General features: G+C 52.4%; 1 protein-coding gene across 1 annotated transcript in view; it reads right to left on the reverse strand.

Moving 5' to 3' along the window:
• Positions 1–385: 385 nt before the first annotated feature.
• Positions 386–27,727, reverse strand: part of PXYLP1 (2-phosphoxylose phosphatase 1) — a 46,520-nt gene continuing 19,178 nt past the window's right edge. Inside the window, exons 2-6 of the mRNA XM_058657097.1 lie at positions 21,204–21,335; positions 8,700–8,858; positions 7,789–7,915; positions 5,370–5,509; positions 386–2,632 (exon numbers count right to left, since the gene is read on the reverse strand). Coding sequence (XP_058513080.1) covers positions 1,695–2,632; positions 5,370–5,509; positions 7,789–7,915; positions 8,700–8,858; positions 21,204–21,282 — 1,443 coding nt within the window. The 5' untranslated portion in view covers positions 21,283–21,335 and the 3' untranslated portion in view covers positions 386–1,694. The remainder of the gene's footprint in view (positions 2,633–5,369; positions 5,510–7,788; positions 7,916–8,699; positions 8,859–21,203; positions 21,336–27,727) is intronic.

Consider the following 27,727-nt stretch of genomic DNA (forward strand, 5'->3'; position numbering starts at 1 on the left):
AGTCATTTTCCTTTGCCTCTGTTGACTTATCTCATCATCTGTGCCTTTTGCTCATTCTGCATTCATATGCACTGTGATACTTTGACTCATTTGTGAGCAACCTGCCTCACTTGGTCACCTGATAAAAGCTGAGCAACCTGCCTCTCGGGGAAAAGTTAAAATCTTGGAGGTTGAAGTTGTCACCAGGTACCACGGGAAAATGCTCCTTCTATGGCTGTCTCAGGATGCCAAAGGGAAGTGGCTCCCCAAGCAGAGGCCTCAAGAGAAAGGTCTGCTCTCTGGGCTGGTGCATTAGAGTCCAAGAAGCAAACCAGCTAACCAACACTGGTTCTCACTTGAACTGGAGTGACTTGTACATCCAGAACATCAGTCGTGCAGTGCAAAATACTCTTCACAAATTTATTTGTAGACAGACATCTTCAAATGGGACACTGGGCAAAAATGAAAGTGACAAGGGTGGAATGCCAGGGACCCGGGAGAACCTCACTGAACTTTACACTTCTTCCAAGAGAACTAGCACATTAGTTCAGAAATCACAGGGTTAATTTTAATTGTTTCCAATGTATAAAATACCATACAAAGATTATTTTAACTGTCTAGTAACAAAGTTTTTTGTTGTTCTAAAAATGTATTTAAAAAATCAACTAGAATTTGCCATTTTCTTGATGAAAACACTTTAAAAGTGATCCATTTCTATGACTTACCAAAGGGAATGGATCACTGTAAGAAAGGGTTTGAAATCAGCCTCTCTCTCCACTAGGCAGGTAGAGGAAATAGAACATGTACGAATAGGGACACATCTAAAACTGGTCTTAGAAAATATTTTCCTAGACTATAAAAATACTAAGCAGAATACAAAAAGTTCAGCCTTTATGGCAAAAAGACTACAGCAGACAGATATGGAATACGTACCTAACAGTACTTGTACCACAATCATCGTTAACATCAAGTATTACCCTAACGCCTTTCTACGACTCACCCTGATTTGGTGCCTAAGCCCCTTCTAGGTGTGTTAAAAGTGTGTGGGGGGGAGGGAGGGGGACAGATAGACCAAACACTGTATCTTTTTTTTCAATCAAAGATGCTGGAGGAACCATTGAGTTGCTCTTGGCATTCAATTGGCTCTGCAATGCTGTGTGTGCAACCATGACGGACCAGGGGTTGGCAGATGACAGCCTGGGAACCAAATGTGTCCCCCTCCCCCTTGCCCATCTCGTATGACTTCGTGTGTGGCTGGCAGACACATGCCAGAGTAGAGGAACTACAGCAGAGGCTGTGTGCGGTAGCCCCTGTGTCCACGTACACAGAAATGCTTACTGGATGGCCCTCCGCAGTCAAGTCTGCCAACCCTCTTTCTGGAAAAATCACTTGGGGCAATCATGACCAAGGACTGAGGTCAAACTTTACAAGACGGAGACTGCTTTGGCAGAGAGTTTACGGTTCTATCCTTGGTCCTGTGTGCAGGCCAGACTGGTGGCCTTGGGTTCTGCAGTGTGCCTCAGGTCTGCCTGTGAGAAAGTACCAGCATTTTTCTACCAACTGGCCATTTTCTATCAGGCAACTCTGTACCAACACGACAGCAACATACACACTCCCTGTTTAACCCAAACCATCTGCCTGGCTCCCCAGCACAATTTGTAACCTTTAAAAACCAAACACACCCAGGGGCAGAGTGGGAAGTGGTGCCTCCCACCTCAGACCCCTTCCGTGTGACAAGCGTCATAGTAATTAGTGCTACCGCTCTCCAGGGCAGCGAACATGTCCCTCCTGACGAAGCGCACAAGGTTCTCCAGAGGGCACATGGGCTTGGGCGAACGCTTGTGGTGGTCCCGGCAGAAAGAGGTGTGGAATGTGACGTCGCCGCCGTTGTAGAGGACTCGGACGGCATGCTGCGTGGGCTTTCCTCGGTCCTGCCACAGCTCGAAGATGAGTCTGGCTGCAAACCTTGGGAACCTGGCTTCTTCGAGCCCCAAGGCGCTGAGCACGGGGGACAGGGTGACATCGTGGGCCGAGTAGAGGGCAAAGAGCTCCTCCTTCCCGCCCTCAGCGGTGCGCTGCATGCGGGCCACGGTCTGGTTCAGGATGGGGTGGGCGCCCAGCAGTGAGTAGCCGAGGTACAGCTTCTTCTGCCGCCGCTCTCTCTCGTCCTCTATCTGATGCATCTTGATCACCCTGAAGTGCTCCATGCCAATGCAGCCATGGCGGGTGCAGGGGAAGCTCATGTTGTGGCAGAACTGGCAGAGCAGGGAGTCGATGGGATTGGCGGCTCGCAGCTGCTTGGTCGGGACGTCCACGAGCCTGGCCATCTCCCCATAGGTCCTCTCCAACTGGCTGTTCTTCAAGCGCAGGAGGTACTGCCGATGCTGCTCCTTCTCCAGGTACTGGTTCCTCGCTGGGCAGTAGCAGCTTCCGGAACAGAACAAGGCGCTTGGCTGGTGCCTGAAATAAATCTTCTTCCAGTCGAAATCGGGCAGAAACCCATAGAGCAGGGCCAGCCCGCTCTGGAGGGTACGGCTTTTGCCAGTGGTCTCCAGGTACAGCTGGCCTGGGGCCCAGTCGCTGGGCAGCAGTCTGTGTTTCTTGAGATAGATGTCTCTCAGCAGCTGGCCGTTCCGCAGATGCTGCACCACGCCTGAAACACAGGGATGCAACGTGCTGCTTACTCCCAGCTGAGCGCAGGCAGGCCGAGGCAGCCGCCGGCTTGCGAGCTTCCCAGACCGATGCAAGGAGGGTTATCTACAAGCCCGGGGCGGGGGAGGGGGAAGAAGGTCCTGTCCTCTGTGCGTGGCCCCGGCGGGGAGCATAAAGACCAGCCACCTTGCTCCCTGGTCCCTTCCCCAAGGAAATGCACGTGACGACTGCATGACAGGAAGTTCTCTGGGGAGAAATGAAGACGTCTCACCTTCTGTCAGGAGAGGGCTTATCCGCAGCCTGTGGCCTGCAGGGCGTGAAGGGACACAGATGTATCCCTCACGTAGGCTCTGGGCCAGCCATGCCTTTCACACAGAGCATGCACAGTCTGGCTACAGAGAGTGGGCCAGATGGAAGTGCAAGGGCCTAGGAGGGGGGCAGAGCTCGGTCACAGGCATGGGACACTGAGAGCAGGCGGGGGCCCTCTGGGAGCCCAGCCACGGTCTCTGCATCCCCACTAAGATGGGCCTGAGCAGCAGACTGTGTGTCTGGCTGTGTCTTAGACCATGCGAAGAAAGACTGCACGGTTGCTGTGGGGCATCTCCAAAAAGAGCTAGTGAAGAGCGCAAAGGCATGGTCCTCAGCACGCCTCACAGTCATGGCCGAGTGAGGCCAAGGCCAGGACTGTGGGGACTCTGTCCGTGTTACCCATGTGGGGGGCTGCCACCTGCTGCCCCCCAGGGAGTGTAGCCTCCCAAGTAGGCACTCTGGTGTCAGCTGCAGCCATCCCAGGCGCTGTCCCAACCGCCAAATGACTGTAACTCTGGTTCCCACAAGCCCTGATACGATCCCTGTGTTGTCATCTTCATTTGTTAGGTGAAGAATGGCCCTAAGCCATTCTGCCTCCAGTTTCGAGCTCTCCGCCCTTGCCCCCACAGCTGCTCTTTCCAACACAGCCTCCCAGCACAGCCTGCATTTTCCTTGGTTGGGGTGTTCCCAGCTCAGCACCTGCAGAAATCCTCACCCCACATCTGGCTCCACCCCCTTCTTTGGTCCCTGCTCCCGCAGTCCCGCAATGTCCCGGGCTACACTGGCTGCACCGCCCGAGGCCCCTCCCATGCTGGCACTGTGCTGGGCTCCTAACATGCTCTCCGCTCTGCTCCTTGGCCTCAGCTTACAGGTCTGCTGGAGCCCGGGCCTGCTGTGTCAATTCCCCAAGAGCCCGCGGTTTCCAGCTTTGCATTCATTCCTGCTTGCGTGCTGCCCCACTACAGCTGCAGGATCCTTGGGCACAGGCAGGAAAAAGGCCTCCTCATCTGCCACCCTCATATGCTAGCTGCTCTCAAGGCCTCTTAAAAGGGGTGAGCACAAGCAACTGATCTCACACAGTGCTGCAGGGACCCCAAGTGTGCTGGTTACAAATGCGTATGATGACAGGTTTTTAATATTTTAAAACACAAGATGGGAGCCTGGCACAGTAGCCTAGTGACCAAAGTCCTCACCTTGCACGTGCTGAGATCCCATATGGGTGCCAGTTTATATCCCAGTGGCTCCGCTTCCTATCCAGCTTCCTGCTTGTGGCCTGGGAAAACAGCGGAGGATGGCCCAAACCCTTGGGACCCTGCACCTGTGTGGGAGACCCAGACGCTCCAGGCTTCAGATCGGTTCAGCTCCAGCTGGACCTCCACAGCCTTTGGCCAGCCCCCTTCTCATGTGCCCCATTCACCTCGTAAACACTAACTTCCAAACCCGGGGCTCAGCTGTGCTGGCTATAGCACAGACACCCGAAGCAGCAGGACCGGTTTAGTGAGATGCTGCTGTGCACAACCACGTGAGAAGGGGAGAGCTTCCCTGCTGGTATTACAGGTGGTTCAAGCTCTGCTTCCTTCTGGTCGCCTTGCTTAATCTGTCTCCACGAACAAGTCCTGTCTTTGGGGGTGTGGAAACAGAAAGGCTGTCTAAATAAATGCTACATTGACTCTGAGGTCCCTGAGGTGCCAGTGCCCAGAGGATGTACTCCAAGTGTGTGCCAGCCAGGGGAAGTGTTGAGGGTCACAGGCTTGGAATCTCCTCCTCCCCCACCTGTGCAGTCCCCTCTGCCCACCTGTGACACTCACCTAGCATCACCTGGAACCTGAGGGGGGCAGTGTTGCCTCCTAAGCCTGCATACAGGCCCATGATAGGGAAGTGTGCTTCCATGGCTCTTGAACTGACTCTTGGCCTCCCCAGGACCTGTTTGCTCTCTGGCTTTCCGCAGACAGACTCCAAGGACAGGCAGACCCTGAACATGGCCCCTGTAGGTCTGTGTTCCTCACTCTGTGCTCACTGCTTGGGCAAGTCAGTGAAAATGCAAATGATAAGGTGCTTTGTGTTTCTAATTTGTGTACTTTCAAGAATTCCAGGAGAGGTAAGGGCTAGCAGTTGTGGAATGTGACAGAGAGGCCAGAGAAAGGTGAATGTTTGCAGCCGTGTAAGTGTGCTCAGGTTGTCTGCGGCAAGTCTCTTAGGATAAGTGATACTACTGGAGATGCTGGCACAAAGATCTTAACAGATGGACTTCATAATGATGACCATTTGTTCCTCTCAGCATTTTGATTCAGACTGTCATTTGTTAATATCTACTGGGCCCTGCTATCACCAAGCATGGTTAATAGACTCCTTAATACATCCTAAACTTGCCTGGCAGGATCTCTCTCGCACCCCGCAACAGAAGTGTGGGTGGGAGGAGGCATACGTACCTGTCTGTGTGAGCTCCCCCATCTCACACAGTGGGTGGTTTGGGTAGAGAGGCAGGGAGTTGAGGGGGCTTTCGAAAGAGGCTCCAGATCCTTTTGACATGTGGCTCACGAAAGCTTCCAACTTTGGGTGATACGGCTTCCTGGAAAGACAGCATGTGTGATGAGTGGTCCGAGGGTCCCGGAGTAGCCCCCAGCTGTTTCTAGCTCTAGCAGAAGCAGCAGCCCATGTACATGAGCCACAGCCCTGAGCATCTTCAGCAACAGGCACCTGCACAAGTGTCCCCCAAATCTGCGATTCCTTGGGATAGAACCACCATTGCCTCTGCTGGACTCGCGCTGGAGGATTTGGTTCTGCTCTTCCTCCACCTACCTGCTCCCCAACCTGCATCACCTCTGGGGCTCTCCTGCCAGGATGCTGCTGCCAGGCACCCCAGCCATCCCTGCCAGCCTGGGAGCTGCTTTCATTCTCCCGTCATGCCCTGCCTGCGTCCCCTGCCCCTCAGCTTGGCCGAGTCCACATTTTGGGGCTTCTCCATCTTTTTCTCTTTTACCCTCACTGTCACCTGGCCTCAGGTCTCAGGTAACCCCTGTCTGGGTGGCAGTGGGCTCCTCACTCCCACATGGACTTCAGGGGATGTGGCCTTGTCAGTGTGTGCTGGCTCCGTCTCCTGCCAAGTAGGCCATTCCCTGCCCCTCTCCAAAAGCTCTGGTCACACACAGAGCTAATTTTCCTCCTGGAAATTTTTCTTCCTGTACTGGGGCTTGCCCTGGGTTCTGTACCAGGGCTCTGAAGTGAGCAGAGCTTGGAGACCAGCAGAGTGGCTATCATATGACACTATTCTAGACAGCTCTCATAGCTGGGAATGGGAATGAATCCATGCCATGTTTTATTGGTTTTCTTATTCATTCTTTCTTTTGAAAGAAAGTGTTACAGAGAAAGTGGAACAGAAAAGAGAGCTTCCATCTCCTGGCTTACCCTCCCAGATGACCTCAATTGCTTTCCTAGGGGCCTTGGCAGGAAGTTGATTGAAAGTGGAGCAGCTGGACAGGCACCCCACTTGGGATGCTGGTGTAGGTGGTGGCTTAACCCAGTACACCACAGCACCGGTCCCTGGTTAACAAACATTTCGACTCTACTACTGTTTGTTTGTGGCCTTTCTCTCATATCTTGCTTTTCAATGTGTGAGGCACTGCTAAAGCCAGATCCAAACACAGGTACCATCCTCACATGCAGGGAGGTTCCCAGAGAGTGAGCCCAGCAGGCCAGACGACGAGGCAGCCACAGCAGGTGCAGAGGCAAGAAAAGGGTAACCGTAGGCTCAGAGGGCCTCTGTGTACACAGGAACAAAAGGCACAGGAGTGGAGACAGCCTGCAGGTGGCAAGTGGTGGAGCTCCGGGGCCTCTCTGGGGCTGGACTCCACCGGGGATGTGTCCAGGCTCAAGGCTGTACTTTGTTTGCAATCGAGTGAGCTCTGGGCAGCGGCGAAGGCATAGATAAGCCTCACATGGTTTGAAGGGCAATGGTTTGCTGTATCTCCCCCTGACGGTGCCTGGCAGGGTGAAGGTCTGAGAGGCACCCAGGGTGTAACTCCCCACACTCAGGATGTAGCGTCCTTTGACATCCTGGTGCAGGGAGGCCATGTGGGGTTCCACCAGGCTGGTGCTGCCTGAGGCAGGCTGGCACCCCGGGAGCATTCCATCTCAATAACGTCATCCACTGAGCAGCCCCCGCCGGCTCCCCCACCTTCAATGAGCTCCACTCGCGCGTCCCCAGACGTGGCTGCCGAGGCCCAGCCCATCATTTTTTGCTAACTGTGCCTCTAATTTTAGCATCACATCATTTCCATTCACACAAACTCTAGTCTGTCCAATTATTTTTTTTCATCCCCAGGGCTTTCAAGCAAGAACAGGCTGTCACTACTCCTGGGGCAAGCATGAAGAGACTGACGCAGGATCTCACGTCTGCCCAGCATGCAGCTACTAGCTTGCAGGGGTCACGTGGAGTCCCTCGCTGGTTCCTTACTCAGCCCTGCCTGGGGAACAGCAGCTACCCATTTCAGACAGGAGGTCGGGGCTTAGACAGACTTACGCCCTCAATTGAAGAACTGGTCAGCGTGTGGATTCCTAGCCTGGTACTCGCTGCTCCATGTCCCAGAGGTTTCTCCAAAGGCAATGTGGACCTGGGCTCAATCTACCGCATATCAACCATGCTGCCTAGAGCAAGTGTCCCCGCCTCTGTAGGTCTTGGTCTTTTCACATACAAGTCCACCCTGCATCTCAGCTCCTGCTATCAGTGTGTGCTAAAAGAATGTAGGTCTCCACCCTAGCCTGTAATTTTCCATTGTACAAAAGCAGAAAATTATTTAAAAAGATAAAAAATTAAAAATAAAGATGACTGGTAGGAAAAGTGCACTTTACCTGTTGGCCACCAGGGTGCAGTCAATCTCTGGTCGTTTTGTTTTGGGAATGGCATACAGTGGGTACCTGTCTCCGTGACGAATGAGCACATGCACTGAGACCAGCTTAAAATGATGCGGAGCATGGCCTGTGAGACAGAAGTCACTCTGCAGGGGTCCATCTTTTCAGAAGAAGGCTTTGGGGTGGTGGTGGGAAGGGGAGTGGGCAGGGGGTCGTGACCTAAGCACGCCTGTACTGGGAGGTGGCGCTCACCAGGAGCGTGCACAGCCACTGCCAAGGGGCTCTGGCTCAGGTGGGGTCACCCAGGAGCACGAGGAGGCTGGAAGGTTTTGGAGATGATGGGGAGGCAGAGCCCTGGGGAGGGACAGAGACCAGGATGCTGATGAGACGTGGGCGTGATTACCGACGTGCCCTCCCTCACGGCACAGACTTGGGTCAGCCCCCCAGAATGCTGCCAGTACAGCTTCTGCTTTCAATTGCTCAAGACGCCATGCAGGTATAGACAGGTAAGTAGCAAGTGTAGGTAAGCAGGTAAATATAGAGTCCCCTTACCCTTTGGCCCAGTCTCAGGAAAGCAGAACCACGTAGAAGTCCTGCTTTCCAACATCTTTACAGCAAGGTGTTGTTCCTTCCAGCCAAGGCCTCATCAGGGACCCAGACTACATGCAGGTCTCCCTAGGAGCTGGGTGCCGTCCCATCTCCCCCCAGGAGCCCTGTGTGGCCTGTGCCAGTCACCCCCCTTTTATAGCTTGGGAAGTCATTCAAGGCCGAGTCCAGTGGCGAGTCCAGGCCCCACGTCCAGCTCACCCTTTCCTCACCACCATGCCTTGCAGCTTGCAGAATGAGGTCCCTAAAAGGGTGTCCATCTGGGGACTAAGTCCCCTGGGGCTCGTGGCGCTGGCCAGGCCTACCTTCCATGCTGCGCTCAGCCACGCTCGGCAGGTTGCAGTACAAGAGAGCCTCGTACACGGGGTCTGTCACAGGCGGTTCTGTCACAGGGTCCGGCAGGATTCTCTTCCGACTCTTGGTGCTTGCACCATTCTTGGAGACCGAGACAGGTATCAGGTGCACTGCGAGGCAAACCAGGCGAGGTCACAGGGCAAACTTGCAGTAGAGCAGTGGGGGAAAGGTCAGGTCCCTTTCTCATCCTGAGCCGACTGCCCTCCTTCTCCCCAAAGCTGCACCCTGGGCCATCCCCTTGAGTGACACTTGACAGGGAAGGGATGACAACTGCACACTACCTTCTTCCTTACAGCCTAACGACTGCATCCTCCCAGCCCTCTGTGGTGCACTTGCTAGGGGCTCGATGTGGAGTCTCATAAATTCAGTCAACACCATCTGTCTACTCGGTGACTCTGCTTGGCAATCCCCACAACACAGAAATGTGTGGCACAGCCAAGGGCCAATGCAGACACACCCAGATGAAGAAGCCCTGTGTGGCATTTGCTCTTCTGATCTCAAGCAGATACTCCCACACTGTTCTTGGCTGTCCTGTGTGTGTGTGTGTGTGGTGGTGGGGTAGCAGCACAGGCTTCCTAGAACTGCTTCCACAGCCTGTGCTCTCAGCAGCCATTGTGCCTACGAATCTAGTTAATTTCTGAAAGGTTTATTAATCACCATTACACATGCATGCACGCACAAACACACATACCTGAATAATGGGTACAGCAGGGACCAGCCATCTGTCTCAATCAATTAAATGCCCTAATTTCTTCTACATAAATATTTAAAACTTCCTTCTGGCAAAGAGCTGCCATAAACCAAGTTGAAAGACAAGTGATGTGCAGAGAAAAATGTCTACATTGTAGTTAACAGACTGATGATGGAGCTCCAAAGTGCACAAGGCTCCCTTCAACAGAAAAGTCACTGAAGGGTACCAAGAGGCCAATTACAGAAGATACCGGCTCATAGACACAGGGGCAGATGCTCATGCCTATCCGTAATGAAAGAAATGCAAACTAGAACAGGTGTAGGACATGACTTCTCCTGCCTCAGATTGGAAAGTCACATTTTCACGATAATTCTAAAATATTAGCGGGAGTATAAGTAACCCAAGACTTTCACATGCTACAGATGAGAGTGGAAATAGAACTGCCTTTGGAAGGTGTGCTCCGTGCCTTATTCCTGTACCCACAGTTCCACACTGGAATCAGCTTTGCACAGCTGGCAATTCCCATGCACAAAATCCCATGGCCACAGACACCCACTGCAGTGCCGAGGGTGGTGATGGCAGGGAAGGTGGAGGATACAACAGCTCAGGGCTTGGGCCCCTCCACCACGTGGGAGACCAGAGGGAGCTCCTGGCCTCCTCTGCCCAAGCCTGGCTGTTGTGGCCATTTGGGTAATGAATCCATAGATTTAAGAACCATGTTTGTGTGTCCCTACTTATTTCTGCCACTCTGCTTTTTAAATGAACAAATGAATGAATCTTAAAAAAAATCAAAGATAAAATGAGATGACACAACTGTCTCTGTGTAAAGAAAACACAAATGTATGGCTGTCTGGTGTGTTCACCATGGAAACACACACGGGATAACTGGCAGAATGTCCCTCACCTGGCAACAACAGCTTCCTTGGGAGAAGGGATGCGATGGAGGGGGCGTAAAAGTATTTTTGTTGTTTCTTTTATTTTTATAAATATCAATACTGTTTTATACATCCATACATAGGCATATGCACATATATGTTGACAGGAAGTGCATGTCACATGCTTTCTCTAGGGAAAGGAACATGTGTGTCATTCTATAATATACAGATAGACACACATTCTTTGCAGTTAGTCCACCCCTTTCATGGTTCACACTACTAAAACCACCACCATACAACTGCAGGGCTGATCCCAGCTGGCCCTCAGGCCACTCCTAGGTTCATTTTCACGTCCGCAGGTGGAGGGGGTTAAAAGGGTGAACCCGAGGCTGCTGAACCCGAGGGCTTACTGCAAGAGTGAGGGAGTGAAGACTTAGCCCTGACCAAAGGCAGTGTCTAGTGGCCTGGCCCTCCCCCGGCTGGTGGCAGCCACAGTCCTTCACTCTGCTTTTGAGAAAATCCATGGGATCTCAGCCTCTGGGTCACTCCTTGTAGGCAGGCCCTTCGCACAGTGGTGTGTGTGATGAGCAACAGCTGGCTGCAGGACCATAGGCACCCAGTGGCAGGCCTCTGATTGGCCTCTTGGGAATGCTGGCAGCAATGTCCAAACGACCCCTTGGGCATCCAGGCAGCAGCAGGTCACTTGCAAACCACAGTAATGGCCAGCTCAGGACAGGTCCTTTCCCCTTGGTTCCTGGGTCCGTTGGGGGTCCTTGCATGGATACTGCTCTGCCATCTGTGCCTCCCTCAGGCAGCAGGACACGGTGTCCGTCCACAGGGGTGCCCTCCAGAGGAGTTCCCACACCCAGAAGCTAGTGACACAGTCTCCCCAGTTCCTCCTGGATCCCCACCCCACCCCCAGAGGGAATTTCTCACCCTCTCTCACCCCATGCCTGCACCCTTTAACTGACCCCAGGAGTCCCCTCTTCCAGGAAAGCCACCAGGAAATTCCCACACCTCTCTTACTAGTCCACCCAGATCCTGCTGTCATGACTCATGGTACAGTATTTGTGACTGGGTACCCCTGTGGGGTGTCACCCAATCACCCAAAGTATCCAGACACCTGGGGACTATGCTTCATTTACATGTGCAATTCTGCTGACTGGCATGAGACGGTATTCCACAAGTACCTGCTGAGCCAGGCCCTGTGCTCCATGTTTGGATCAAGCATCTTACTGAATCCTCATGTGGAACCTGGGCCTGCAATACCCCTGCTGACCCCATGCCTGCTGTCTGCACACCCGTGCATTCAGCCACCCGGAAGCTATTATTAAAGAGAGGAGTAGGAGGCACACAGCCCACAAGGGGGACAACCTTCTCAGTCACAGTGCCTCCTACACTCCCTGGTCATTGGTTTGGGGCTGCAGGTGCAGGGAGCATTGACCATGAAGGTGATGTGGAAGGTTAGTCCAGGGCCAGGCGAAAGTGTGACCTAGCCAATGAACCTCAGCTCTGTGGCTGACGCCACCGCCTGGCACGGACAGAGATGCCAGTGGTGGCTCACTCCAATTTCCACTGATCCTGCTGATGTTCTCATGCACTAGAAAAAAGCGGTAGAGGTCCCTGGGTCAGGTTCAGAGTCAGGACCAGATCCTAACCTACCAATACAGGTTCCCAAGCCACAGGCTCCTGTCCAGCTACTGGGTCTCAGCTCACCTTGGTCACTCCTACCAGCTTCATGGTCCACATGATCATTGGGTAAGGTCACAGCCATGAATAGGCTGTCAGCTTGCTATTGAGTCACCCTGACTCACATAACGATAAGTGGTGTTCCCTCTAGGGTACCAAGCTGAGTTATATGGTCCCCAGCTCACCTCTCCATAGTCAGGCTCTGGCCAGGTCTGGAGGACAAGTCTACCTATACTCCTGGCCTTCTTCCACCAGCTCTCGCCTTTAAGGACCTGCTGGTTGCAAGCCCCTCAAAGGTGCCTCCAAACCACCTTTAATGGAGCACCATGAAGCTGGGGGCATTCCTGGGTCAGCTCAGGGCTCTCCCTGGCATCTGTGGAGACCGCTCACCCTCTAGGCTGGTGGCACTTGCCATGCTGTTCCTGCAGGACCACACTCTGTGGGTCGTGCTGACCACTCCAGGGATGATAAGCCCACAAGTTCAATCCCAGACAATATCAAGAGAGAGATCCTCTTGTGGTCAAGGCCCAAACCCACCATCAGCTTTTCCTCCAGGGCCTTGCCTTGTCCTTGAGGGAGGCTTCAACCCTTGGAGTCACCTCTTCCCCAGCCTCCTCCAGGGTCTGTCCTTGGTTGAACTAGATGCCAAGGCTTCCCATGGTTCTGACTGCAAGGAGGGAGGCTGGGAGCTGAGGATGAACTATAGCAGCCCAACAACTTGGGCTTGCATCCTCTTGGCTGTGGAGTAGGGTGCGAGTTCCTCTGCCTCCTCTTTTCCACCTGTAGGATGAAGATGATGATGCTACACCAAGTGGTGGCAGGTGACTGATGTGAGGAACACAGGACAGGTCAGGAAATGCTGTCTGTCCCCTGGATGTGTCTCCTTTTTCTTACAGGAGCTTGAAAAGGTGCTCAGCTAACCTCAGATCGGGAGAGATGTTGAGGCCTCTCTGTCTACCCCACCCGGTCCACACTCTTCACAGAAACCCAGCAAGCCAGGCTCCCGTCACCTCTCAGCCACTGTAACTCCAGCAGTCTCCCTCTTTCTCTCAAGATTCAGTTATTTATTTGAAAAGCAGAATTACAAAGAGAGAAGGAGAGAGTTTTCACTGACTGGTTCACTCCCCAAGTGGCCCAACAGGCTAAAGTCAGCAGCTTCTTGTTAGTTTTCCACATGGGTCAGGGGCCCAAGCACTTGGACTACCCTACATTGCCTTTCCCAGACACGCTGGCAGAGAGCTGGATTAGAAGTGGACTTCCTGGGACTTGAACCAGTACTCACACAGCAAGAATTTCTGGCCCTTTAAATACATTTCTCTTCTCCTAAGTTAAAACACCCCAGTCCTGCCATGGAGTCTCTCCAGCCTCCTCCTTTCAACAGCCTGGAAAACCCTGGAATTTTCTCTCCTTCATAGGCCTGCCAAGGAACAGCAGTTTGCTCTAACAGCCGAATCCCACAATTCCCCAAGCACTCCTCAACCCACTAAACTACCTTGAAGACCCACGCTGGCGTCTCTCCCCTGGGCAAGCATGTGAAGACGTCTGCTGTAACTATCAAACAGAATCAAGCCACAAAAAACCCCCTGGTGCCTGCTCTCATCTGCTCGGAGAGGCTGGGCTGGAGACCCTGAGACAGGCACAGGCAGGGAGTCGATGTCAGTGCTCCCTCGCAGACTGGCAGACACATCGTTTTAGACAAGCCTGGGTAGGTGCATCTGCAGTTCCCTCTCTGATCCATCCAACATCAGCCTTTCCTGGGGGCCTCAGGGCACACCCCATTTGTGAAGAACTGCAACACTACTATGGAAATGCCTGGTGACACCCAGAGTGCTGAGCTGGCAAGGGATGAAACAGGGCACCAGAACTCACGGGGCTGGGCTCAGCACACCCCACCAGGAGTGCTCTCACCTCACACTGTTCTCATAGGCTCAGCTTCTCCCTGTCTCAGGAGACCTGAACTTGGACTCACATTCCTTGGTGGGTGGACGGGGTGGAGTGCTGACCTGACAGCTCCCTGGGAGTAGATCGTGCAGGCACCGGAGAGTTCAGATCATGACCCAAAGCACACACTGATGGGGACGCCCAAGACCAGCCCACACAGAAGCACCTGAAGGACTGTCTCCCCAGCCTGCTTGTATGCTCACTTCCATCCTTTGCTGTGAGGACCTGGTGAAGGCCATGGTTCCAGACCCCTGGAATGGGGGCTGTGCCACCCCTTGAATTTGACTTAGGGGACTCACAGGACCTCTGAGACCATGTGGTCCATGCTGAGAATGCACCAAGGCCCCGAGATACAAGTTTCTAATTCCAATTTTTTTTTTCAAAATAAGAAGGGATCTTTACACTTCATATAAGCATGAGCTCAGGGAAAAATAGTCATCTAACATCATGGTATAAAAAGAAAAGAAGTGGCAAGGGAGTGGTATTGTGGCACAGCAGGTGCAGTCCCATACTGGAGTGCAGCTTTGGGTCCCAGCTACTCCGTTTCCGATTCAGCTCCCTGCTTGTGGCCTGGAAGAGCAGTGGAGGATGGCCCACATACTCCAATCCCTGTCAATCATGTGGGAGATGCAGACGGAATGCTGAGCTCCGGGCTTTGGCTGTTCCAGCTCTTTGGGAAATGAGCTAGTAGGTGGAGAATGTCTCTGTGTCACTCTGCTCTTCAAACCAGTCAATCAATCAATATAGGGGAAAAAAAACCAGAGGAACAGGAATTTGGCTCAGTAGTTAAGATGCAGGCGCTCATGAAGATATGTTTGGGGAACACAGCCCTCAGAATGCCAAGATCTAGTGGATTGTATATGGGTTGAGTCTCTCACCTGAAATGCTGGTAGCCAGCCGTGTTTCAGACACGGTAGCTTTCTAACTATGGAATATTTGCATACATGTGGTGAGATATCTTGGGGATGGAACTCAAATGTTAGCACAAAGTTCACTTGTGTTTCGCAGACCCCATCTGCACAAGTTCTGAAGATAACTTTATATACTGTCTGCACAATCTTGTGTACAACAGAGTGTCACGGTATGAAACTGTCCACTTGTGGTGTCCTGTTGGGTATCACACGTCCAGAGTGCATGGGTTCGAGTCCCACCGCTACTTTTAATCCCAGATTCCCTCTAACGCTAACCCTAGAAGGCAGTAAGTCATGGCTTCAAGTAGCTGGGTACATAGTTAAGGGTGAGGCCTAAGCCCTGCAGCAGACCCCTGGGCCTGGAGAACAGGTAGAATCCTGGTGGGTTCTAGGGCCTGTAGGAGGCTGTGCCTTGATGGGGGGGGGGTGCCCAGTCCCTCAGATGGCACAGGAAGAGAGAAGGGCAGCTGGGCTGGGAGATCACTGGTGAGTGCTGCTTGCTGCAGGTTAGCTCCCCACTCTTCCCCTCCTGAAGCCACACAGGGGGCCGGGTGTGGGCTCCCCCAGGGACCCACTGGGTTCTTCCTTTTGTATGGGACTCAGAATCTGCCCAAATGACTTCTTTTACCTCAGTTGTTTTTGCGTGCAGCCCCAGAGAAAAGCTGCTCCTAAGAGCACAGGGTTCCAACACTGACCACCACTTGCTTCCACATAGGGTGGTGGCTCTGTGGTCAAGCCCAGAGAGAGGCTTCAACTGGAGGCAGCTCAGCTGGCACACCCCCGACCTAGTCACACACCACCGCATCCCTGGCTCCTCTCAGGCTGAAGTTATGCCGACTTAAACATCCTGCACTGGCTCACTTCCCAAATGCCTACAAAAGCCAGAGCCAGCACCTGTAACCCCACAGGGTGCCCATCAGCAGGAAGCTGGATGGGAAGAACAGCAGCTAGGATTTGGACTGGGCACTTGGTGTAGCAGTGAGCTGACCACTGTGCCTGCCCCATCCACTCCTCACATCAGAGGAGAGAAGTCACCTTGCTGATTCGGAAGACACACACACTGTGAACATGGGACTTAAAAGCTCATAGAAGATGGGAGTGTGTTTGGGTGCAAAAATTCCACGTATAGTTGTTTTCATATTATTAGGGCTCTTTGGAAGACCTCCTCTTATGTACGGATTTCCAATTTTAGAAAACACTTGCATTTTCCCATGAAGTTTCAGGAATACCTGTGTGCACATTCCTATACAAAGGAAGCAGGTGTACTTTTACGGAGTTTAGGAGGGATGTCTTCTGAAGAACACGGGCAGGTCTCCAGGACCAGTGACCAAGAGGGCGCAAGGGCCATGGGAATCCCGCCCCCCTTTGCTTCCCGTTTAACTCACACTGCAACCAGCATCTTCAAACACACATCTCAACACCTTGGTCAATACCCCGATGAGAAATTCTCTTAAATGCTGGAAAAGATGGAAGGAAAATGGGAGGGATGGAGGGAAGCAGACAGAGTAAGAAAAGAGAGGATGAGAACGAAACAGCATTATTACTCTCACCTTGGAAGAAAAGTTGGAATGACCCATGGTCACGAATGCAAATGTGCCCCTTAGAGCTTGCAGAAGGACCTGCTTCCCAAGCTCCTCTTCTTCCAGGACAACTACCATGTGAGTGACGGAAGCCCATTTGCCAGGGTAAGCTTGTCACTCTTTCACTCTAATGGGTCAGTGGGATACACAGTATTGAGATGGAAACCAAAATTAAAACATCCAGCCATCAAACGGAAAGCAACTCCCCCTGCAGAAATTAAGATTTATACAAAATGCTAACTTGAAAACTTCAGTGACAATGGTGAAGTGGAGCTGACTGAATGCGGGCTAACACTGGAAGTGTCTACTTCTGAGTCCCTTTCTTATTTCTGTGTCTGGCTCATGAAAATAAACGCCCAGGAAGAACCTCAGTGTGGCTTTAAAATCAAGCATCCTTCGTGTGAAAATCTGAGATTCCACAGACCTCACACTCTGAAACTTCGAGAGCTGATAGGACAGCACCAGTGGAAAATCTGTATCATGGGACTGTTTTACACACAAGAGTGTGCAGACACTATACAGAGTTATCTTCAGAACTTGCGCAGAAGGTGTATATGAAACACAAGTGAACTTTGTGCTAACATTTGAGTTCCATCCCCAAGATATCTCACCACATGTATGCAAATATTCCATAGTTAGAAAGCCACCGTGTCTGAAATCGGCTGGCTACCAGCACTTCAGGTGAGAGACTCAACCCATATACAGTCCACTACACCTTGGTCCATCCCCCAATCCTGCGGCAGGAAAACATCGAAGGTCTTCATGAAGCCCAGCACGCATGACACCCTGTGGATCGGGCTCTCCTGCTTCAAACGCACTCAGCACAGGAGCCGAGGGTGACACAGTCCCCTGGCTGGGGGACCGGCTCAGCTGCCAAGCTCACTCTCAGCTAGTTTCAGTTGGATCCACCATCTAGCACATGCTACAATGCTTATAATCACAGAGCTGCCCCGTACCCTTCTCAGAACACATCTCTGCTCTTAAATGTGCTGTGTGACCATCAATGTATGCTCTATTTCAAAAGCTGTCCAGCCCCCTTGCCAAATGGTGGAAGCAACATAAGGGTGAGCAGCCTTTTGGAATTGCCAGGGCCCTGGATTCTGACGACGGTGCCTCATGAGGGGACCCTATGTTGGTCTGTGGGTAGGGTGGGATTCCCTACAAAGTCCCTGCTCTGGCCCCAACCTGGCAGGCAACAATTAGCACACAGGCTTCCATGATCCAAGAATTTTTCTAAAAGTCTCCCTTCTCCCATGAATTTTGCAAAGCACCAGTTGCCATCTCTTTCCCTGCTCAGCGAGGAAGCTGACATTCACACCACCTCCTCGCCACCCTCTCCCCCGACCCTGCCACCACTACCTTTACTAAGCCTGTGTGCTCCTGAAATGCCACAATCCAGGCAAGGATGAATGGGAACAACATGGCGAAACGAGAGCCAAATGCTGGCTCACAGAAGGAATGTGGGTGCCCACAAGCCAGCAGAGAATTAATGACTTCTGTGTGTTCACGGCCAGGCGCTCTTTCCCCATGTCTCTACCAGAACCCTTTAATGTGAGTGCTTTAACTATAGGAACTGAGAACATGCAAGCCATACTTACCCCCTACTCCAGTTCAAACTACCAGGACTGCAGTGCCCCAATTTCTAAATTTGAAAACCTCAATGATTAGAACATACAAAACCAAGTCTTTTTCGCATCTACCAAGTCATTCATTTGAGACCAACATGAACCAAACCCAGCGCTTTCTGTAGCCTTTCTCTACTGCCTCGCCCGCTGCAGCCAACACCCCAAAGCCTGTCATAAATACGTGTGTATTCACCAGGCACTCTCTGTACCCACAGGAAGAAATGCATATGTAAATCATAAGAATCTGGGCTGTCACATTTTCATATTGTACACATCGGAAAATGACCAATGAGACCAAATAAAATGCAAAGCCATTTCAGAAAACAAAACTACACTGTTTCCTTGAAGCACAAACATAAACCTCCAGTTAATATTTGGTAGCCTTGAATACATCCATTACAAACATTACACGACCTAATCTGGCACCCCAAAAATTAGTTAAGAGGAATGGGGGAAAAAAGTCCACATATCTCAGGGTACGAATGAAAACATAACAGTTCCTGAAGCGTAACCTTGTATTGTGAAGCAGTCAAGTTTCTTACACCATAAGAAGAAGCAACCAGCAAAGCAATTAAATCGAGGCAATTACACTTCCCTTCCATGGCAAGGGGGAAATCCCAGGAAAAATTTACCAAGAAGTAGAAGAGCAGCAAGAACATCCATGCCTGCTTCCTTCCCAACTCTAGTCGATCCAAGAATAAAGAGCTCACACCCAGCCAGGCTAATTTATCCTGTAAAATTTTTCCTTAAAAAAAAAAAAAAAGCCATGGCTAAAAATTGGCTCTCTTCAAACAGAAGGTACTTTCAGAAGAGTTACATAAGCAAAACACACAGGCTGATTCAGTGACGCGGAGACCAGCTCACGCAACAGCAGTACGGCTGACGCCAGGGCGACAGGACCACCCCCTGCTCCAGCCCATGTGTGGAAAGTTTCTCATGAGAAGTTTTAATGGTCTGTTGCTGAAAGCCCCACCACGTTCTCTGACTTTACAGCTCATTAACCATCTGGATTTTGAAACTTTCTGCCCATTTGCTTTCACCCCTTTCCCAATGCCGTAGGGTTAGCACGAGACCTCATACCCTCAGGAACGGCCCGTCAGGTGCGCCAGGCATGCACACGAGGAACAGGGCACTATTGGAGCTGAACTTGGGAAACCAGCTCACAGCTTCTGTTCTTCAAGCTGTGGCTTCCCAGGGCTGAGCCAGCCCCAGATCCCCCCAGCTGGTCCACTTGCCCCTTTGGCTGGCATCACCGCCATGCCTTGGGTGGTGCTGGGGTCGGCCAGCCACTGGACTCCTACTCCTCAGGGGCAGGTGGACAAGCAAGGCAGAGGGAAGACACAGCTTCCAGCACCGCAAAGATACTTGCTTAGCCTCCAGGACACAGCAGCAGAGCTTTTCATAGCAGGCAGATTCATATGCTAAACAAACATTTACAAAATAGCAACTAAGTGCTGGGCAGGGCTGGTTCCTGGCTATGGCAGGGTGGGGGTGGGGTGGGGGTGTGTGTTGGGCTGGGCAGGGCTAGTTCCTGGGCTATAGGGTGGTGGTGGTGGTGTGTGTGTGTGTGTGATGTGGTGTGTGTTGGGCTGGGCAGGGCTGGTTCCTGGGCTGTGGTGGGGTGGGGGTGTGTGTGGTGTGTGTTGGGTTGGGCAGGGCTAGTTCCTGGGCTATGGTGGTGTGTGTGTGTGTGTGTGTGTGTGTGATGTGGTGTGTGTTGGGCTGGGCAGGGCTGGTTCCTGGGCTATGATGGTGTGTGGTGCGGGTGGAGGGTGGAGGGTGGATGGGGGTGGACAGGACATATTGCCCACTCTCAAAGAACAGACAGTTCCATACACAGAACTGAACATGATGATGCTCCATGGTGAATGAAGGGAGGCTAACGGCTGTAGGGCGTCCTGGTCACAGCAAAGCAGGCACGGATGAGGGCTCCTGGGGTAAAGAGGCAGGCACTGAGAGGGGACAGATAGAATGGAGAGATATAGGCAGAGGTCTCCCCCAGGCAGCGGAGGGTATGGTTGGGCACAGGCATCAGGGACAAGCAGGCCAGGTGTGTGCTGCAGGATGGCCACTCTCGGGCTCCTGAGGAGGCCATGGTGGGCACGGGTGTGGACAGATCCTGAGAATGGGGAGGCTGGGTGCTGAGACCTGAGGCTGGCTTCCTCGGGAAGTTGGTGCCTCACCATGCCAGAGATTACCCATGCGCAGGCTGCTGCCCACGGGTGACCTCAACATCTGACCAAGGAGTTCCAGCCTGAGGCTTCTGCCTCTCTGGAGGCATGGCCTGGCAGGTGACATCTAGCTGGGCTCCTCCTCGGGGATCCCAACAAAAGATATGTGAATCACCAGCCCACTGAAGAAGTCGTGCAAAAGCCAAACCCTGTCACAAGGCGCAGGCATCTGGTGCAGTGAGAGCTCTGCCATTTAACACACCTACCTCAGAGTGTTTGGATTTGAGTCCCAGCTGTGCTCCCAGCCTCCATGAATGCAGAGCCTGGGAGGCAGCAGTGATGGCTCCAGGAACTGGGTTCCCATGTGAGAGACCTGGATTGAGTTTCTGGTTCCTGGCTATTGTCTGGCCCAGGCAGTGAAACCATGCATGGGAGATCTCTCTCTCTCTCTCTCTCTCTCTCTCTCTCTCAAATAGATACATTAAAACACCACCCAGCCTCCCCGCATGTGCCAGAACACACCAGGACTCCTGCTTGCAAACATCCACCACAAGCACCGACAGTAAGCAGACTCTGTTGTCTTCAAACTTCACTGTTCACAGACTGTGTGGCAGCCCTCATTCCCACCAGCTTGGCCCTCAGCCCTCTCCTCCCACGCCTATCCAGGCCCACCCCAGGGGCAGTCCTCATTCCCACCAGCTCAGCCCCCTCCTCCCATGCCCCACCCACATGGGCAGCCCTCATTCCCACCACCTCGGCCCCCTCCTCCCATGCCCACCCACATGGGCAGCCCCCATTCCCACAAGCTTGGCCCCCTCCTCCCACAACCACCCACAGGGGCTGCCCTCATTCCCACCAGCTCGGCCCCCTCCTCCCACAACCACCCACAGGGGCAGCCCCCATTCCCACCAGCTTGCCTCATGGCTCCCTCCTCCCATGCCCACACACAGGGACCAGCCAGCCCCAACTCACAGAGCTGCAGGCTGAGGCTCAGGAAGGCCAACAGGGCAGCCAAGGCCAGCAGCAGGAAGAAACGGTTACGGAAAAGCATTATGATCCGTTCTGCTTTGTCTTCATGGCTTCACCTCGAATTGGGCATGTGTCCTGTGGACAGAGCACAGAACAAACAAGTGTTCAGAGGTGGAGGACCAAGTTTGTCAACAGAAGATCATCCAGGGAAACGTGACTGCCCTGCCCCTCCCCTACTGGAGAATAGTGGTGCACTGTGTGGTTAGTCTGTGACCCGACACCCCTCAAACCAGCCCCCAGCAAGCATGCTACCTATGAGTTCCCAGGAAAGCAGCTCATGAATGGGTCATTTATCTGACATTAATAGGATGAGATATTTCAGAGATGGTGACCATCCCAAAGGAAACTGTATGGGATGTCTGTCCAGCACCTATGGGTGCCAGATGGTGAGGTCTCCACCTGTACCAGCTCACTCCCATGAACCTTTGAGGATCCCTTGTACGATCTTCTTAGGAGCCCTGATGGACAAGAATCAGGCAAAGGCTCATGTGCTGTTGTGGTGAGGGGGGCACAAGATTGTACACCTGGGTAAGCCGAAAGGGGAATTACGGCTCAACAGCTGCTCTACTGAAAAGCTTGCACATCTGCTAGCCTGAGTGCCCAGTAGCCCTTCAGGCGAGCGTGAGAACTATTCCTTTAAGAACCCAAAAGAAAACACCAGCTAAAAGACTGGCAGCTGCCCTTCACAACGGAGCTGGCGCCTGGAGGTCCAGCACCTGACCTGTCCGATAAAACACAATTTTATGTTGCCAAGTGAGGACTGCTTTTGTCCCTCTGAGTCACTGCATCTAACCCCTGGCCATTGTCTCCCTGTGACAAGATGATCTGCCATTCCCTCCTGGGGACCCACCCTCTCTGACTGGGGCTGGATTGGGGAGGTAGATCACAAAGTCTCATGAGCTCCCTTTCATTTCCAGTTCACTGTGCATTTTACAAGCCCCCCAAAATGTTTTCTGTTTCTCAAATGTAAGCTCCCCTTAACCAGCACCCAACACACACACACACACACACACACGATTTGGCACAACCTGGGCTTGGTGAAGGGCCACAGCCAGGACTTCTGTCCTGAACCCCAAGGAAGAGGAGGACAAGATCACTATACAGACCCAGAATGAAGGCTTGGCTATGGTGGCCCAGGCGCACTCTTTTCTGGCCACAGACAGGGTGACTCCTTCATGTCATAGAATCCCAATTCAAGATGCAAAGCGCCAGGCCCAGTGGGCTCTGTGTCCCCACCTGGCCTGCAGGGTCCCTTGCCTCTGGATTCAATGGTAAAGTAAAGGAACAACTCCCAAGGCAGATCCAGCCGCCCTGCCCTCCTCCCTGTGCAGGCTTTACTGACTGGCTGAGCTTCCTGGCGGACGAACTTGGAAGCAACAATGTTTACCTCCAAAGGCTAGCCATCCTGTTTCCATACTGGTGGGGCAGCAGCATTCTCCCTGCTGCCATCCCATCCTGGATGGGAGCTCATCCTGGCAGCCTCTTGCCAGGGGGGCTCTCGTCTTCACTCTGCTCCTCTGGACTTAATTCTGCTCAAACCCATCCATCTCCTTAGCTTCTCAAATTCACCATGCACAGTGCAGGCCAACTCTCTGGAGCTCCTGACATCATCTTGCTCACATAGTGCAGAGCAGGCCTCTGCGGTTCCCATGAACCAAGGCAGAAAAGCCCAACATCAAGGTTACCAGGTAGAGTTGCCAGGAAACAAAATGAGCCCTCCTTTGGCACAGCAGTTAAGCTACCACTCAGAATGCTGGCACCCCGTAAATCAGAGTGTCTGGGTTTCAGTCCCATCCTGGCTTCTGACTCCAGCTTCCTGCTCATAGACATCCTGAGGCATCAGTGAGTCCCTGAGTCTGACTCACTCTCCAGATGCCCACAGCAGCCATGGCTAGGTGGGGCTGAAGCCAGAGACACAAATTCTGACTTTTCTAAATGGGTGGTAGAGATCCAAGGACTTGAGCCTCTCAGAGTACACAGCAGGAGGAAGCTGGCATTCAGAGCAAGCACTCATCTGGAATGTGGGCAGCCCACATGGCATCTCACCTACTGCACCACGTGCCACCCCAAGGCGATCATTTCATCTTGGTGGGGGTGAGTGGGTGGAGAGTAGGTCATGCAGCAGGGAGAAAAGGCTCAAGAAAACTGGAACCTCTGTGGTGTCCACACTCCAGGGCCTCTCCTCATCCTTATGCCAGCATCTTATTCTTTCCTGCCTGGGAAGACGGCCTGGGTGTGAGGGGTGTCCTTCCACACTCTGCTCTGTGGAGGCTCTTGTGTTCTTGCTGCCCAGAGAGGCTGCTCCGTGAGACCACCTCAGCAGCAAGGAACAGAGCAAGAGCATGGTGCCCTGGGATCAGACACTGGACCAACTTGGTTTCATGAGGCTGGCTTGCTCAGGGGTGCTGGGAGGGTGGAAGCAAAGGCCAAGGGTGGTCCCAGCGCACACAGCAGGCATACCACAGACCACGGCTGCTACCTGCTCTATCACTCGCCTCTTCGCAGTGCATGTGGCCACCTCTTATTCCTCCTGGAAGATGGGGTGTGGGATGGGGTTTTCAAAGCCATTTTTTGTTCTTCTAACACTGACAGGTTCTTCTCCACTGCCTCCCTCTGTAGCTCTGCTTCACAGACCCAGGGTCAGACCTGGGAAGTCACCTGCCCCTGATTTCTGGGTGCCTGTGGAGTTTCTGCCTTCATCATTTCCCAGGTCAGGCCTGCCTCGTTGTGTTCTGTGTTTGCACTGGGGAAGCGAAGCTCTTTGTTCGGCTGCCAGACCGGGGCCCCTGCACCTGTGCTGCCTCCTGCCGGGCTGCGAGGATTTTCCGCCTCACTGACAGGCAGTGGAAGCCACCAAGACTTGAGGTAGCTTTCCCAGGGTTGCCAGTGCACCTTGACACCACCTTTCCTTTTTCTTTCTTATTAAATTTATTTATTTTTATTGGAAAGGCAGATTTACAGAGAAAAGAAGAGACAGAAAAGAAAGATCTCCAAATGGCGATAATGGCTGGAACTGAGCCAGTCCGAAGCCAGGAGCCAGAAGCTTCTTCTGGGTCTCCTACATGAATGCAGAGGTCTCAAGGATTTGGGCCGTCCTCCACTGCTTTCCCAGGTCACAAGCAGGGAACTGGATGGAATGTGGATAAGCTGGATCATGAACTGGCATCCATATGGGATGCTGGCACTTACAGGTGGAGGATTAGCTAACTGAGCCATTGCATGCGCCCAATGTCACCTTTTCCTGGGAGATTAAACTGCAGCACATTCAGTGCTGTCTCCAGGGGGTGTTTAAGTGGACATGACCGCTACTTGCCTGGACAGAATTCTGGCTTCCAGCAGGGCAGATTTGTCAAAGGAACACCTTCCCCCAACCCTTACCCCAATTTATTTAGGCATTTCTGGAGCCAGGCCTTGTGCAGCCTCCTACACTAACTCTCATATTAGATAGGTGGTTTGGCAAACGCGCTGCAAGCAGATTCTACAGCTTGTCCCTCCTTGTGACGTGTGCAGCACCGGGGCCATCTTGGGCAGAGGTACAGGTTCAGCAGCTGGGGAACGAGGTCCACCTGGAGCTGAGCTGAAGTGACCAGTCCCTGACGAGACCAAACACCACCTTGGCCTGTGCAGCCATCCAGAGCATCCAGCGGTAGCCATGCCACCTGTAGGCAGTTCTCAGCAGTAGACGGCATGGCTAATCCACAGGCAAAGACTGCATGGTTTTTAAAAGATTTATGCGTTTGAAAGAGCAACAAGGAGAGCAGAGAGTGAATGACTTCCAACATCCACTGGTTCACTCCCCACCAAACAGCTACAACGGCTTGGGCTGGGCCAGGCTAAAGGTAGGAGCCTGGAACTCCATCTGGGTCTCTCACATGGGTAGTAAAGGGTCCACACACTTGGACTATCTTTTGCTGCCTTCCCAGGAGAAAAAGCATGGAGCTGGAGTAGAAGCACAACAGCTGAGACTCAAACCTGTATTCATTAGGGATGTGTGGGGGATGTTAATTTGCTGTACCCAATGCTGGCCCCTGTAGTGCTGTTTTAAGCCAACAAACATAGGTGCTCAATAAAAGCAAAAGCCAGCTAATACAAGAAAGAGGAAGAGCACTGCATCTTTACCAGGCCATTCTAAGCCAACATTCACGAGTGCCTTATGTTCATCTGCAGGCAGAACATGCCAGTCCCCACCTCGTCTACATTCTTTATGTGGCTGGTGCTGTTTGGGAAAGGGGCTATATTTAGCTCTGCATGTAAGACAGAAAATACACTGGGTTAAGCAGATGGCTGGGACTCTCGCTGCCTTACTGCTTCTAGGCTTGGCTCTACCTACCCGTGACTTTTTATTAGAGAAACATACTCATATCCACCACTTCCCCACGATGCTCTTGGAGTTTCTGCGCCCTCCTCTACCTCATTCCCCAACTCTGACTCCCCTCTGACGGCCCCCAGCTCTGGCAGAGTCCTGAGCAAGGGAGCAGGCTGCTGTGAGCACAGCACAACCCCAGGGTGTACACAGTCTGGCCAGAGGCACCCCAAGCTCCGGGATAAATACATGCTGTCCTGTGAAGCCCATTTTGCTAGGAGAGATTTGGAGATTGAAGATCATGCATGTTCTTAATTTTTAAATGGCTGCATCAGGATGATACAACCCAAAATTCACATAGATTTGAAGTTTATAACTGCAGCCAGTGCCAGGACCCCAGGGGATGGGGGATGCAAGTGTGTCTACGTGTGTGTGTGTGTGTGTGTGTGTGTGTGTGTGTGCTTGTGTGTGTGTTCTCATGTCCAATAAAGGACCCAGAGTGCCTGGCTCCACGGCCATGGGTTGGTCTGCGGTTTTCAGTGGGAGGGACTGGAAGGAACCCTAGGGAAGTGGAGAGGACCAGCTTCCAGGGATGGGTAGATCTGCGCTCAAATCTTGGCTCTACTTCATAGCCTCCTGGCAATGGGCTGACTGCACTACTTCTAGCTGCAGGATCCAGCTTTTCGAGTAAGACTGGAGATAAAAGCATGGAAGAGCAAGTGGCAATGAGGGGTCAATATCCCAAGAGGTAGCACGTGGAGCAGGTGCACGCAGGTGTTGTTGCTAGCAAACAGACCTCTAATACACAGTTATCTGAACACAAAGAGGCACCCTTCCCTTGTGCTGCTTGCTGCCTCGGTTCCAGGCTGGGGCTCCTTTCCAAGTGCTAGTCATGGCCACTTCCCTCTCACTGGATCCATCCCCATCTGTCAGGGCAGGTGGCCACATGTGCAGCCACACTCAGGGCTCCTTCAGCAGCAGTCCTGTCCAGGGGCTCAGCTGCAGTGTCTGGCCTCGCCCTAGTTTTCCAGCCTGGCCGATCTGCCCCTGGAAGGTGATCATTACTAGCCAAGCAGCTCCTGATTACTTCAGCGTGCCCTCCGCAACTTCGGCTCCCTCTCCCCTTCCATGCCCAGCCAGGGGCCTCATGCAGCCCTGCAAGAAGTCACCTAATCCCTGGACTTCCCTTCATTGTCCTTGTTCCACATTTCCCTCCAAAGGATCCACTGCAGTGCCTCTACACACCCATCAGACGAACAAGTCAGCCACGTAACAGCCAGGGCTCTAGGTCCCGGGTAGACACCCCACAGCCTGCTCCTGCCCAGGCCAGAGGAGACTTAACCACCATACTGGCAGGGAGAGGCACACAGCTCCCACAGCTGATTCCTCAGGCCCTTTCTCCTCCCATGGAAAAAATGCTCCCAGCTCCATGAGGTACTGTGACCCCGCCAATGCCCACACACCCTTCTGGGGGAAACAACTCTTACATGTCCAGGCTGCATGTAACACAGTGACCAGTCCCATCGGATGTCTACTGTGATAACCCTACATGGCAAAATTCCTTAAATCCAGAAGCAGAGTTACTACTTGGAATTCCTGATGAGATGGCAAAAGGTAAACAAACATTAGAACAAATCTGAGCAGTATAACAGCAGAGATGATAGAAAATAATTCCCAAAATAGAATTAGTTAATAAGCAGTTCCTATTCCATTCCGGTAAATGTCTGTTCTGAATGAAGAGGAAAATAGACAATTTTTACAAGCTCCCATTCCACCGCCAGAGATCCTAGAACCCAAGTCCCCTAGCCTGCTTTCCTTGGAAGAGGTGGAAACACCACAAGACACAGGCTCTGGTCTCAGGGACCCCTTCAAAGCGTACGGAATGTAGGATTTAGACATGACCATGACTGCAGGAAAGAAAATGTGCAGTTAATTATCTTTCACTTGTGCACTTAAAAGACCATGGCTAGGAATAGAAATGACGGCATTAAATAACAGCCTTTAGATGCATACCAGCCTTGGATTGCTAGGGAGTGTGCTGGGGGATCATAATCATTTTGGCCTAAGTAAACGCAGCATGACAGTGGAAACCAAGCCCCAAGCCTGAATCAAGCAAAAACTACATCTTAATAATCCTCCTTCTCCAAGGTCACTTTAATACAAG

The sequence above is a fragment of the Ochotona princeps genome, chromosome 30 (assembly GCF_030435755.1).
Source record: "Ochotona princeps isolate mOchPri1 chromosome 30, mOchPri1.hap1, whole genome shotgun sequence".
Lineage (NCBI taxonomy): Eukaryota > Metazoa > Chordata > Mammalia > Lagomorpha > Ochotonidae > Ochotona > Ochotona princeps.